Below are 16,241 nucleotides of genomic sequence, written 5' to 3'. Positions count from 1 at the left end.
ATTCTCATAATAGAATTGTCAGTGACCAAAATTTACAGTACACGATTTTTAAAGCACCACATATTACAACGACCGTCGGTTTCATCAACGTTAGTTAAAAATTAACATTATTAACGTTATTTAAAGTCTAGTTAGGGAACTGTTTTATTTAGTGATCAACATACAGGAAGTCTATAAAGTCCTGCAGGAAAGTAAAACTATAACTTGGAAACTACGTAATGTATTAACAAATACTTTTTGGTGTACTTACAGAAAGGTCCAAAGTTTTGTTTCAGCTAGTTAAGGTTCATCGACAAAATTCCAATTATGCACCATTCACGTCCAAACACTCTTGCAGTCTTTTTGGGAAACCAAGAATTGCGTGTTGGCGGTGCTCGTCTGGAATGTTTAAAATCACATCAGTTATTTTGTTCTTGAGATCGTGCAGATTAGCTGGCTTCTGCGAATACACCTTGGTCTTCACGTGTCCCCACAGCCAGTAATCACAAGGCGACAAATCTGGTGATCTTGCAGGCCAAGGTGTGGGTCCTCTTCGGCCAATCCATCTCTCCTTAAATTCTTCGTTAAGAAACTCTTGAACTTGAAGAGCATAGTGCGGCGGTGCCCCATCCAATTACATGTGGACCTCATTACGGATGCCTAACCTAGTAAGTTCTGGCAAAAGGAATGTTTGTAGCATGTTCAGATAATTGTTACCATTTACGTCTCTTCCTCGAAGAAAAAAGGGCCGATAATGTGGTCCATTGAAACAGCACACCACACATTGACTTTGGGATTACCCCGCTTGTGCTTCTAGAATTCACGTGGATTTTCCATCCCCCAAATTCGGCAGTTGTGCCTGTTCACTTTTCCCGACACATGGAATGTGGCTTCATCTGAAAACAGAAATCGAGACAGCAGGTCACCATCTTCTTGTAAGCCGGTCAGCATTGACTCACAGAATTCCATTCTCATATCACAGTCTTCCTCTATCAGCTCGTGCACAAATTTTAACTTATAGGGCCGGACGTTCAAATTCTTGCGTACGATCTTGTGTAACGTTGACTTCGGTATTCCCAGTTCCAATGATCTACGTCTAAGCGATTTCATTGGACTCCTGGCTACGCTGTCCTGCAACGTGTGAATCACATCGTCACCCGTTCCTGGCCTTCCACTGCGTGGTAAATCTGACACACTTTCCGTTTCTTTGAACTTCTCGTACCACTTCTTGATACTCGTCTCTGCTGGGGGTGTTTTCCCATACGTTGTTTGGAACTTTCTCCGCACTGAAACGCAAGATTTTAATTCCGCAAACAACAAAACACATTGTGCCTTTTCTTTAATAGACGCCATATTAAGTCACGTGATTATCAGCGCAAACGTCATCGAACATTGTGGCCAGAACAAAACTTTAAACTTCCCTTCTTCCAACCCCAAAAATCTATACACTTAAACGTAACGGTTTCCAAGTTATAGAATTTTACTTTCCTGCAGGACTTTCTGGACTCCCTGTAGGATGACTCATGTAACTTACAGAGTCTAAAATGTTTATAAAGTTATTGATCAACTGCTAAATATTAATGTTGGTAAAACCAGTAGTGATAATGTTTTCCAGATCATTTTTGTACAACAATTCTGAAATTAGTGTAGCTCTGATTATGAACGCAGTAAGTGCGTTTGGTTTGAAACGTAAGTTGAAACAAAATAAATAAAACAGATGGAATAACAAAAATCGATTTTTTTTCAGATTTTAGTAGTAATAGGTTTATGTATGTTCTGTGAATGTATGGAGTTAAAACAAATAAAATACAATAAGAAGAAAGGACATTTTAGAATTTAATTTTTATTTGTACATTTGTATTATAAACATTAAGTCATTACTTGCGGTATACGAATTATGTACATGAATATCTTCAGTTATTTCATACAGCAAACAATCAAGTGACATACAGAATATAAATGAGCACGAAAGGAAAAAAAGGTCACAAATATGCTGTTATATTTCACACTGCATTTTAAATATATAATACAGAATTCTACGTGAGTTTTAAATTTTATTTTCTATTGGAACTATGTAATTTAAGGATGAATGCTGCATGTCATTCTATGCATCTCGATTTTTTAAATATACTTTTGTTTTAACCTTCCGTGCAAATGGATCGATACAAAAATATATACATAGAAGAAACACAAATTTAAAACAATATTCCTCAAATTACTTTTGTGATCCCATTTATAGATTTAACTCTTTTATATAATACTAATATGAATAATTAAAAACAAATATATTAAATACATATAGTCTTTGGTTTTGAAAACTGGTAATTCTACAGCATATTTATACGTCTTTATTGCTATTATTTTTTACTGCAATAAATTCAAGTACATACATATTATGCGTCCGAAATTTTCACTACAAGTAAGTTATATTTTACAAAACAATGTTTTTTTTTTTTTTTTTTTTTTAACTGATCTGTAGAACTCTTCTCTGAGTTCATCACAACTATAGTAACAATATTAAAGTTATTTAAAACAAAAGTTTAATTTTTTGTCCTTTGAGGGTAGAAAAGATCCAAACAAATATTTATATTTAATTCCTTAAGTTTTATATGGTATCTAAAACTAATCGCATACAATGGTTTCACACACTTTACACATGCTTCTTCGCTAACATTGAACCTACGATTATATTATTTCTCATTGTTAGCTAACTCATCATGAAGGAAAAAGTTAGCCTTTTTCCTAAGTTACTCAAAGATAAAAGCAGAAAGCAAAACAAACCTTCACGGATGCAGAAAGTCAACATACTGATGATCCAAAGATTACATTTTTAACAATTACATCATTTTAAAAAATATTAATACTGAAGCCGATAGTTGTAAGTATCTTGATATTTTAAAAGATAGTAAAACTATAATTTATAACAGATACTGGGAGCGTGAAAAATTCATGATAGATTATAGCTTCTTTTTAAATAGATTAAAGTTTGTTCCGATATGTAAATAACGGTAAGATTGTTAGTAAATATGATAATTTATTTGACTTTTTAAGTAAGTAAAATCTAAGCTGAACAGATAAGATGTAATTGACGAATGATAAATTCCTTTGCTAGCTCCATTTATCGATAATCAAGATAGATTAATTAATTATAAATGACTAACTGATACCACAAACAAATCAACAATTACGTATAAAAGAAAACTACTTCATTAACTTCGGATTTATTTTCATTTTCTTAAATACGGCATTTTATCTATTTAGGTATCAAACAAAATGGATCAATGTCAAATAAATCTAAACATATTCTTGAGTTCAGGAATTACTCTTGATTATATCACTTCAAATTTACTTTTATCAATAAATAATTCACATATCTATGAACACAGTATTTTGAATGGTCTATATAAACCTGTTTTGCGAACAGGTTTGTTATGAAACCCAAGCGGAGGATGTAATATAATTATGTTTACGATTAATTTGTTCTAAATTATTGGAATAATGATTGTTTTCCCGTAACTGCCACATTTATTATTTATCACCACATATTCAACCCTTCCAAAGTCTTATTAAAAAGTGCAAACTGAAAAGTACAGCGTCACTTGCAGCTCTCCCTAGCAAAATATTCTACAGACAAAACACATGACTAAGAAAGCAAATTGAACTGTAAAGTTGATCATTTCCACTTCATTTAATTCTCCCTCTTTTAACTATTAACAGCATTGTATACATATAAGTTACAGTTTCCAAGGTTTCAGTAACATTATTTCAACATATTATCTTCGTAAAATTTGTCGTGTAGAATGTTCATGTTAAATCTTCTCATATTGTCTCGTCTTGGTCCCATTTTGTGTACGTACCAGAATTAAACCATTTAAATTATATACATAATATTGGTAACTACGATCAAACTTGTATCTTTCTCATTAAAAACACAAAAAGTTTGGACAATTAACAAAGAAGGCACTGGTGTTTGTATAATAAAACTTTCTAAAAGGCAACACACACATTCTGGTGAATTCTACTGTATATTAAAGAAAATAATTCAAAGACTAGGTTTTTTCTTAACACATTCCACAAAAAATAAGATGAAGACCTGACAAATCCTTACTGAAACACAGATAATTCAAATGGGTAGTCATTGATGGTTACTAGTAAGATGATAAAAGTATTTAACATATACTTTACCCAGTATCAAATACATTTTACGGTGAAATTTTACAAGAATTTTAGTTGAACTCAACCTGGGCAATCTGTTGGAATTGTCAGAAAATGATCAGTGTCAGGTCATGGATATTTACACTACACGAGAAAATAATAATCTTATCACTGTTTCCACAAGATATACATACGTAACACACAACACACACATATATACTGGCACATACTTTCACAGAATATGGACATTTATGCATTAAATCAAAACAGGAAAAAAAGGCGTAGAAATATGAAATGGAAGGTCCTTTGTAATTCATGGCTAAAGTCTACTATCCGATACTTCTCCTGGATCTTCCAATGCTGCTTTTCGATCTTCAATGGCCTTCATTAACTTCTTCCGTGGACCCGTGGGTAGTCCTAAGCCTTTGAGGTCATCTTCTGTGAGAAGCATTAGAGCTTCGAGATCAATCTGTTCATCTATGAACTGCTGAACATAATCGCCAAGACCGAAAGATATTAGAAACAGTTGAAGTGGAGACCATTCTGCATCATCATCATCATCATCTAATCGGAAAACAAGAGAATATAGTGAAACATAATATCGTTTCTGAAGCACTGAGAATAAAATTCTTCTACAAATGCGAATTTATGAAGCTATGGAAAACTGATATTATTAGACAGTAATTATTCAATTATTTAATCATTTAATTATCTTATAGGTATACACACTGCAAGACCAAACTAGAAACTAACTCTCTAGAGAGAGAGAGAGATAATACAAGTAAATAGTGAAAATCTTATTACAGAACATGAAAGAAAGTAAACTTAAACAGGTACTAAACTTTTATCAGGTACAGAAAGGATGAAGTAGGAAAGAGAAAACTTAAAGAACAAAGCAGCTTCACAGATATTAGTCTGTTTCTTTGATTTTCTCTTTTCCTCTTTCTCGCTCTATCTGACGAATTATTTAATGAAAACCTTTAATTTTATGCTGTGCATAAGTAATTTGTCTTTTTAATATTGTGCATAAGTAATTTGTTTTCCATGCCGAGATCGAGAGTGTTTTGTTCCTACTATAAATGTAACTGGCTTGTTGCAATCTCTCTCTCAGGGGTCGCCGAAAATACCACAGAGAAAACAACCATTAAGTCACTTCTTACAAACCTCACATAGAAAAATAAGAAAAATAAAATAGAAAATAAATTTAAAAACACATAACGAAATTGACGATTTTTGTAAATTATTACACTATTTTCCTTTATGTTTGTTTTATATTGTGTGTTTGGAAACTAACGACCATAGAAACACTATATTTAAAATTTTAAATAAAAATAAAACTAAAGCAAACAACAATTTATTGTTTTGAAACATTCTGTCTACCACATTTTGCGAGGGATTTATGTAGAAAGGGCAGGAAATAAAATGGAAATAAACGATTTAAATAATAAATAATTGATTTATTATACAGGGTAAGTCAAAATAAGTGTTACAAGCCAATATCTCGCGAACTATACATCAAATAAGAAAAATGTTAAGAGTCAATGAATAATACAGAGGGGCCTAAAAAATGGGTCAAACAGGAGGTTCCCACCATTTTAAGGGGAGGGGATGTACGTGAAATTTTCAAATGGGAACATAGGTCGAGTGATACCTCGTTCGAATGAGCTTGAAAAATTGAATTAGAAAACAATTTTTGATATGGGGCACAGTTTTCAAGATGGGCCCCAAAAATGGTCCTGTATCAGATTAAATTTCCAGTACTTATAAATCAGAAACGGTTGAGTAGAAAACGATTAAACAATAATGAAAAAGGAAAAGCCATAGGCAACGTGGAATGGTGTTGCCGCGGTGTCCCCAGGGCCCCCATCATGGGGCCCCGGGACCAACTTGAAAATTTCAAATGGGAATATAGGTCGAGTGATACCTTGTTTGATAGATCGTGGAAAACCAAACAGCTTAGTACAAAATTTGTTTTGATTTCGAGCAAGCCTGTTTTAAAATGGCCGCCGAAACTTTTGTACTAAGCTGTTTGGTATTTCACGATCTATCAAAGAAGGTATCGCTCGCCCTATGTTGCCGTTTGACAATTTTACGTTCACCCTTCCCTCCAGCATGGGAAGCGGGGGGAACCTCGTGTTTCACCCATATTTTATGCCATCTGTATTGTACATTGACTCTTAACGTTTTTCTTATTTGATGCATAGTTCGCGGGATATTGGCTTGTAACACTCAATTTGAACGCTGCGCTTTGTATTTGAACGTGGAACCATTTTCGGCGGCCAACCTTGGTGAATCGCAAGGGTGTGCTGGTCCTACATGACGATGTCAAGCCACATGTGGCAAAGAGAATCCTTTAGTAACCCCTTAGCAACTTCGCTGGGAGACAGTGTGCCATGCACCATTTCACCGGAACCTGCGCCAACAGATTATGTCATTTCCGGAACCTATGTCATTTCCTCGACAGCCACCTCCGTAGGAGATCCTTCGCAAATGAGGGATATCTACGGAATGCACTCACGGATAGCTTTGCATCCACGACCACCGAGTTCTATCACCAGGGTATAGGCAGCTACAGGAACGTTGGTGAAAGGTGTTGGATGCTGATGGAAATTACTTAGAAACCTAAAGGTACGTACCGTACACTGTACTGCTCTTTGTTTACCACTGCTCTAGAACAGCAAGACGTTTTTGGCTACCTTGTAGTTACGTCAGTAAAAATGGGAGACTGAAATCTGTGCCGAATTCCTGCCATAAAATGACCATAGATATACAATAACGTACAAGTCAGGGAATGGAGTGGATAGGGAAGATGTTGTATTTTATTCTGATGTTCCTCAAGTCACACAGGTCTGATTTGATATATTGACATATTGGCGTCTTGGAGAACTGTGTCGTTGTTAGGGAAAGACATCTATACCGTAATATGTGCATAATCACTTAAAATACCTACATAATGAATAGCTAATTTGTCCTTTGAAAATAAGAATAGAACTAATGGAACATCATTAAATTACGGCCCAGACCAACACAATCACTACCATGACATTAGGAAGCAGGAAGTGCAAAGCACACATTTCTTTGGGTGTCCACTACCCATACATAAACCCAGACTGTAGTTGGAAACAAGAGGAAGATGAATCGAATAATACTACTCTCTTTTAATAATGAGCAGTTAAGTACCTAGCATCGTCTTTCTCGCACTACCATATTGGGAGTAGTTTTTACAGGGTTCGAGAACGTAATTCATATTATGCTGCTTTCGTCAGACTAATTGTAGAAACAGGTTGTTCTAGACGTTGCTTGAGTTCTGCAGTAAGTTCTATTGCATTAACTCTACCTTCTTTAAGATCACCATCTTCAATGTTTTACAATCCTGCTCACTTAGACTTGGTTTCGTTCACTTCCTCCTCTGTTGTGATGCCACGAGTTATAAACCGTTATTACCTTGGAAACGACTGTTTTCAACACAACTAACATATTGATAGGCTCGGAATACTTGCTCCAACAACCCTTTCCCCTCTCAAACACACACACAATTTACTTTCTCTATTTTACACCATCAATGTCTTACCTATTGCACACACGAATCTGTATTACATTGCCTCACGCGTTACTCGCTATCACTCAATACAGCACTAACACAAGACAGTCGCAGTGCACGAATGATGAATCTTACTGACTCACAAAGATTACCTGTTGTAGTACTGAGTGTATCATTATTTTCATTGATATTTGCATGTTTTAGAAACATGAGTAAACTTCTACTTCATAGCGTAATAACATCTCTCGTTATAGTCTAATCTGGTTACTCATCACGTTGATTACTTTGCTTCGGAAAGGACATTCTTCAAACAACTTTAAAATCTCATATAATTTACTGTTTTTGCTGCTTTCTTTTCAATTTTAAAATATATTTTTCCATGTAAAACTACTACATTGTATTATTCTTGCGAATTTCTACGGTTAACGAAGAACCTTAAGATTTTTATGTACTTTTCTTTAAATATGTAAAAATCTTAGCGATCCTTGCTAAACTTGCCCCCATTTTTTAAATATTAGTGAATATAAAATTGAAATGAAATCTTTAAATTTTCTGCTGGCTAGGCTAAAGGAGACGGTTATGCTGGCTAGGCTAAAGGAGACGGTGATGATGAGAAATGAATGCAATGGTGAAATGAAAAAAGTGTGAGGAAACAGAAGAACTCCGAGAAAATCCACCCACAAAACTCACATGGCGCGAGCTGGGATCGAACCAAATACTCCATGCACCAGAAGTGAACGCTCTACCACTGAACCACCGCGCCCATCTGCGTGAATAACTTAAGAACAATGAAGAACTAAATATTAAGTTACAATGGTTCAACTGTATTCTCAAATCTTGCAGCCTTAACTCACTTGCCACCATCATACAAATGATGAAATTTTGAAGCTGAGTGACAATATTCCATTGTTACTTTTATATATTTATATATTTTATAACTAAAACTAATTTTTAAATTTCTTCCTTAGGAAGACCGTAGTGTTGAGAGACTGAGTCCCAGCAAGCATGTAAAAAAACAAACAATGTAAATAGAAAACTATTTAATTAGGACTAAAAGGTAGAAAATAAAATAGTTGTAGTTGCATCCTTTAAAATAAAATAATATTTTTTAAAAATATGGTCTCTTAAAAAAATGAACACACAAATTGTACTAAAAAGTAAAAAAAAAAAAAATAAATAAAACTATTCTGAAGAAAATTACTTTTTAAAAGAATTATTTATGAATCAATAAAAAGAAAATCATGGGGTGGTCTCTCATACACAATCCAGGGTTCCCACATTCTGGAAAATCAGGGAAAATCAAAGAATGTCAGGAAAGTGAAAACATGTCAGGGAAATCTTGCATTTTGGGTAAAATGTCATGGAAAGTCAGGAAACGTAAATGTGCAAGTGTAACATTCGTTTTTTTTTTTTTTTTTTTTTTTTTTTTTTTTTTTTTTTTTTTTTTTTTTTTTTAATCTAACATTGTTTCCTCTCTATTAGTTGTACAGATTGACATGTAAACATTACCACAATAATACAGCATTCCCATGGTGACAGTGATGTAGTCTTGCTATTTCGTGCTGAGGGAGTGAGTCTCAGCGTACTGTGTGTGTGTGTGTGTCTGTGTGAGACAGGGAGGGGATAATTGGTCATGTAAAAGCAGAAATCAAAGTATAACTTGTCATCTGTCAGCTTTGGACCCCAGGCTACAAAAGAACAATCCAGAACTTCCTCAGACTAGGATGACACACATCCTATAAACTCTGCATGAGCATCAGAATATTTGATTCTGTAGCTGATAAAGCAAACTGTCAATTTATGTTTTTCTGTACTGAAATTCAGGGGTCTCATGACTTCAGAGAATACGAAGAAAACATGGGTAGCATTAGGTTAGATTACTTCTTTGCAAAGGTAATGTCCAAGAAACAAGAATATTCTGACTTTTGGAATGTTGTGAAAATGTTTACTTTCATTCCAATGCAATGTCTCAGTGAAGGGCGGATTCTTAGTCAATAAGACACTTTTGTAGAAAACAAATCGAAGATTCTCTGGTAGCACAGAGGCGGGTGCATGATGCATTTATGTACTGTGGAGGTGTAGAATCTGTTTCTGTTAATCGAAGAATGCTTCTCTCAGTTCGTTCAGCTCGGAGACTCTATGATGAATACCTTAAACAGAAACGAATCAAAAGTGCAGAGGAAAGTAAACTTACAGGTGAAAAAAGAAAACTAAGTGCTGAAGTTAAGAAATTGGAAGCAAAGAAGAAACAAATGGAATTATGTTACAAACAAAAACAAGACGCTCTCGAGAACAAATTCAAGAACTGAAAGCAAAACAAAATTCTCTTTAAAAATGTAAATGTGAGGATTAACAATGTCTCAGAGTTGGCAATATTAGAACTGATAGTAGGCCACGGTGGTTCAGTGGTAGAGCGTTGAACTCTGGTTCATGGGGTCCTTGGTTCAATCCCAGCTCGCACCACGTGAACTTTGTGTCGGACAAACACAGTGTGTGTGGGTTTTCTCGGGGTTTTCCCGTTTCCTCGCACTTTCTTCGTTCCACCATTTCATTCATTTCTCATCATCACCTTCTCCTTCAGCCTAGATGGCACATCCGTGGAACGTAAAACTTAAAGATTTCATTTCATTTCATTTTAGGACTAATAGTAATAGGTCTTAGGGAGAGTTGGAAATATATTCTTGACTGCATGTTATATTGCTTTTTATTGTGTTTTTTTCAAGCAAAAAAGTCTAATTTGCAATGTCAAGGTATGTGGTACTGTATCATACATAAATTATTACATACTTACATGATAAATTTTGTGTAATTAACAATTACTCATATTTAACATTACAAATATGTAAATGGTTATTAAAGGAGTGTGTTGGACAAGTATGGAAATGGAGAAGGTCGTTAAAAAAGTGTATGGTAGAACTTGCCCCATATCTTCCCATTTATATTCAAGAATTTATGTCAGGGAAAACAAGAATTTGTGTCAGAGAAAGTCAGGGAAATCGATCTTTACTTTCTTTGTGAGAACCCTGGAATCAATTTATAAGTTCTTCAATTTTCATGTAATATTATATGTAAGTATACCTTAATTTATATCAATAATAAATTCATTGATTTGACTGAAAAGAGAATCTTCCTGGAGAATGATGAATGTAACAATTACACTTTGCTGCAGCAAACAGTAATCAGCCGATCGAGCTGAAATTTTGTACATAAATGGAGACTAAGAAGAACCATATCTGAAAGGACGATACTAAATATAAATTAAGGGGGTGATTAATAAATTGCAAAAATATACAAATAATCAAAAACAACCAATATTAATGTCGAATTCATAGTTTTCGAAGTTACTGAGATGAGTAGCGGCACTCCCAATACCGCACTATAAGGTAAGAGATCCTAGGAGGAAGGAAGGGAAGGGGAGGCATGTAAAAATAGTCGAAAATGGCCTATATTAATGTCGAATCTCGAATCCATAGTTCTCGGGGTTGTTGAAATGAATCATGAACTCTCGACGCCGTTTAAGCCTAAGTTTAGCCTCCATTGGCATAGGGTATGAGGAGGGGAAGGCAAAATGAAATGTCCAAAATGACCGACATTACTGTCGGATCCATAGCTTTCGGGTCGCTAAACTGATTCATAATAGTCCCGACATTTAAGATAAAGTTTTAAGAAAGAAAAGGCATTCAGTTGGCTCAGGTAATTGGCAGGATTAATGCTAAAGGCGTAACTCGTCGTTTTTGATTTGACTCAATGAGAAACTTCTCAGGAAATGACAAATGTAACACTTGCACTTCGCTGCAGCAAAAAGTACTTAGTCGATCAAGCTGAAATTAGTACGTAGATGGAGACTAAGAAATGTCTGGTCTGAAAGCAACTTACTCAAGAAAGGTAAAGGTGGTTGTAAATGAATATCAACAGAGAGCGTAATTTATCTTATTAATTGAGATAAATAGAAGTGATCGGATGAATGGTAACTGTGAACTATCTTAACAATCTTTCGTTGACTTCCCGAACTATACTGTTCTTAGATTCCATAATGTTGCCATACCAATCCCTCTAATAACTAGAACCTCTCTAAAAACTACAACGTAGAGAAAAATATGGTAAAACTTTCTCTCGACGACATATACCGATCACTGTTTGGTAAGATATGACAATTCATTCACCTTAAGGCAAAACTTTGTCGAAAGTTGTCAGTGATCTCCGTGACAAAGAAGTGATCCGCGAAATATATTGCTTTCTCTCGAGCGCAAACGCTTAAAGACATCTTACTCCAACCAACGTTTCTTTACGAAAGGAACTTGTTTATGCACTCCACAATGTTCAAACATCAGGAGAGGTTCTACGACACATTCGCAAAACTGTTGTAATTTGAGCTGTTCAATCCCCAGACTCAAGGTATCAAAGTGAATCTTCAGATTCTCGGCATAATATCAGCAAGGACGACACACACCAGTTTCATGTCAACTAACAGAGTTACGAACATTTGTAAATCGGACTCTCCAGTCAAATCTCCACCTCGAAAAATTATCCTCCAAGCACAATTACAATATATCAACTTGACCATAAGTTCAAATTCGTGAACGAAGACAATGTTGTGTGACTAGATTCTACAACAAAGTCTATTCAATATTTTGAAATCCTGCTGACCACAATGACTGTTGGCAGAATCACGAGAGCTCAGTTGTTGACTGTTCTGTTAACATGTTACAACCGACAGCTTCAGTCAACCTTCATGCTGTGTATTCGTGTGTATTCATTTCCCAGGGTTACTTGGTAAACAAAGACTAGGATCGTCAGACCTTGATGGAATACTCCATTGTGATGTCATACTCCCTCCACATTGTGAGGGGGATGCAAAACCTTGGTACTTAGTCGCCTTAGACAAAAGAACGTACACACTAAGCTGCATTGATTTAGGACAAAACCAAGATCATTTTACAACGGACAATATTGTAAACTATTTCCGTGATTTTCTCAGGAATAGTTATCGAAAGAAAAAAGGGCAATATAAGCTCATTTTCGATAATTGTAACACACCTTCATAAAGTTACAATCCTGTGCTGTTTTTGTTGTCATTCTGTAAAATATTATCTCAAAACCTGCCTATTTACAAAATTACTGTGATGGTTGAGAATATCCCTGAGTTTCGTGCTTTGTTAGGTTACGAAATAATATCTGTAAATAATTTCTCAATATCTCAGATTAAGGAATTGATTCGCATTGAATAACGTCCTTTTTATCACGCATATAATATTCAATCAAAAATAACTTTTCATGTAACTTCTTCGAAATCTGTAATATATATAATACATTTTGAATTCGTTGTCTAATTGTTCCCAAGTTTTTTTTTGTGTTTTTGCAAGTTAGTGAAACACTTCCCTGTCATTTTACCCACAGACTGTGTAAGTGAGCGTGTTATCAGTAATGGAAAGGACTTGTGTCATGAAATTGCAGTCAAATTTCAGCCGATGTGACACATCCCAGCTATGTGTTCCACAATCGTCATAATAATATTATGTAGTACGTATATTAAGATTCGTATCTATAAACTATACTATATATCAATAAGAAGTTATAAATTGATTGTATATGAGAAAGTTTCCCATGATTTTCACTTATGCATATATAAAAAAAAAATTAAAGTAATTTTCTTGAATACAGTATTGTCATTTTCCATTTTAATAAGATTGTTTGTGTCGTTGATTTTTTTTAAAATAAATTAGTTTTAAATATCTTTTATTTTATAGAAAGCATGTTTTCAAAAATATTTTTCGTTTTATTTTATTATTATACTCTCTCTTTGGTATGTTTCAATAGACATATAAAAGTAATACTTGTATATGTATTACTTTCATTATCGATGTACGCCTGTTTAGTTAGTTTTATTCTATACAAGTACATAATTGTCAATGAAATTTACAGGTGCAATTCATTGGTTTATATTCGACGTCATAAAACTACAAATCCACATCTAGTATAGACTCAATGCTGAAATTAACATTAAAATATTCAAACAAATTATGAATATTATGCTAATTTAGAACATATTCAGTGTACGTTTTCTGATGTTTGTTGCATAGTCATAAAAAGAACATTGGCATATATTTATCACAGAGGTCTGTTGTCTCATTATACATAGGGTAACTTGGTTATTATATAAGATTTCTATTATCTAAGAATAAACTTACCACTGACGATGTCTTCTTCATCCCAAGGCATATTCCTATTTCTCTGAGCGAGACTACCAGCACTACCAATGCTGTCATCCATTCCACTTCGAGGATCTGAACCTTTGTCACTTGCATGAGCACTGTCACGATCATCAGCTTTACGTGGCAGAGCACTGAGTGTTGCTGTTATTGAGTTCCTACAAAAATAAACATTATGAAATTGTGTGTTTCCTCACCTACTCACAAATCTAGTTAATAGGTGAGAGTATTCAATAATATATGTTCTTTATTACTTCCACTGTGACTGAAGCAGATCGTTTATTTAAAGAAATTCTTGATTTGAGGTCACTTTCTTAAACAAACTTAAAATTATGTAAAATATTTAATAGTATATTTTGGACATAATAGGCAAACTATTAACATAACGATTCAATCATAATTACTTTTAACTTCTTTTTTTATCCTACTTTCCTGGATATTTGCGTAATAATCACATCGAATACATATTTTCAGTATATGATCTACTATATTTTAAGAAGTAAAATGTGACTCATTATGAATAACAAACAGGATAACAAAGCTATTTAAATAATCAACATTCTCCTTATAGTTCGCTTTATAGTACAATATATACACTTGTATGATGAAAGCTGCCTCTTACCATACTTATTTGTATTTCATTGTCATAATTAGCCCAGTAAATAATGGGCTGTGAGCTCAAATAACTTAGATAAAATAAATTTTAAGATTCGTTTATAAAGTTATTTGGAATAACATACTAAAAGTCGCGAAGAATCACATGTGTGCGTCATCCTCAAAATGGTGTGCAAAGACAAGTACTGTTCGTAATCTTCGTCGTAGTTCGGAAATCGTAATTTGTAGTTCCCTTGTGTAAAATTATTTGAACTTTAGAAGTACCTAACTTTAACTCTATAACAGTTTAAATACAACAGTTTTGGATCCAATCAGATAAAGAATTTACATTCATTGAAAAATGTGGAAATTTGAGCCCTACTTTGGCAGTTAATGCAAAAAGTCCTTTATCGATTAAAAAAAATATATATATTAATATTACTACCAACCCAAATCCTCGTCTCTGTCATCTTGTAGTCTAAGTAAAACAAATAACATAATCGCCACTGATAACGTTTAAATCACTTCATTCCAAAGCTTCCGTATCAGAGTTTTTATTATTAGTCAGTTTTGCTTTCATCATCTTAAGAGTCGTCCATCTCCGGTGTCCCTAGATGCTTCAAATTTCTTTTATCTGTCCCTTTAACCACTGTGATGTTTTTGAGTTCCTTCTCAACGAAACCATTAATTCTCATAGCTAACAACGTTTGGTTCAGGCAGGAGCGGACTAACCCATCTGAAGGCCCGGGGCCAGAAAAATATGTGACCCCTGCTGACTTCGCCTAATACTTTTCTGTGAAAGTACAGTACGAAAGTTAAGGAAATATGTTTTATATTTTTGGTCATATTTTATTTTATAATGATGATTGTATCTTTATGATTCTTTTTAGATAGACAGTTGAGATTTTGATCGGAGTAGAGGCCTCTATCCACCTGGAGGCCCGGGGCTACAGCCCTCCTAAGCCCCTCCCTTAATCCGGCCCTAGCTACAGGACCAATCTCTCGCTGAATGTTATTGTAGCTTGCAGTACGTGAAGTCGGAAAACCTGTGTATGACTTATTTCTTGCAATAGACTAATATAGCTTAAGCTCATAAACCTTGTTATTCAAACAGCACCTTGCAAAATAGTTTGCCCATCCACAAAAATTTACGTCCTTTGCTCGGCAGAAGTTAGCAGCATGGCTAGTACTACAGGCTGGGCACCTAAACTGTCAGTGACGTTTCTTTGCCAGTAGTAAAAGTTGAGGCCGAAAAAGGATAAGTTAACCTTAGTCATTTGTGATTTCAAGATTTTGTCATTATACTTGTTGTGAGGTATTGGTGATATTTCACCGTATGATCTGTGTTCCTGGCTTTCCGATGCTTTGCTTTGTTTGACCATCTCCAACGAAAGAGTCAGTTAAATTAGGTTCCTCAAACAACATATTCCAAACGCTAACATACTTGACATTACAAATTAGCTATTCTGGAATTATCTCCTCTACCAGCGAAGTAAATCTGTACGTGTTAGCCTGCTTCCTTAGCTGCACACCATACTAGTATATCAGTTGACAAAGTTGTTGTTTTAGATTATAAAACTAGTATCTTTCTTTTACAACATTTAGTACAGTTCTGAATTTGTCCAGGAAAAGTTTCGTGCTTTCATCAAAATGAACTTCGAACCAATTACTGGGAGATACCAATTCTCTTAACGTTTCAAAACATTGACGACCAATGAGAGAAGAGAAAAATGCATGTAAATTTAGACAGTTGAATGTCATAT

General features: G+C 34.5%; 1 protein-coding gene across 1 annotated transcript in view; it reads right to left on the bottom strand.

Moving 5' to 3' along the window:
* Nucleotides 1-1,795: 1,795 nt before the first annotated feature.
* The window catches only part of Sans (SAM_USH1G_HARP domain-containing protein Sans), a 256,233-nt gene continuing 241,787 nt past the window's right edge, over nt 1,796-16,241 (bottom strand). Inside the window, exons 6-7 of the mRNA XM_081731215.1 lie at nt 13,864-14,042; nt 1,796-4,698 (exon numbers count right to left, since the gene is read on the bottom strand). Coding sequence (XP_081587341.1) covers nt 4,454-4,698; nt 13,864-14,042 — 424 coding nt within the window. The 3' untranslated portion in view covers nt 1,796-4,453. The remainder of the gene's footprint in view (nt 4,699-13,863; nt 14,043-16,241) is intronic.

The sequence above is a fragment of the Thermobia domestica genome, chromosome 11, assembly GCF_964235325.1.
Source record: "Thermobia domestica chromosome 11, izTheDome1.hap1.1, whole genome shotgun sequence".
In the NCBI taxonomy this organism is placed as follows: domain Eukaryota; kingdom Metazoa; phylum Arthropoda; class Insecta; order Zygentoma; family Lepismatidae; genus Thermobia; species Thermobia domestica.
The sequence above is the reverse complement of the archived record's forward strand: the minus strand, read 5'-3'. Positions and strand labels throughout refer to the sequence as shown.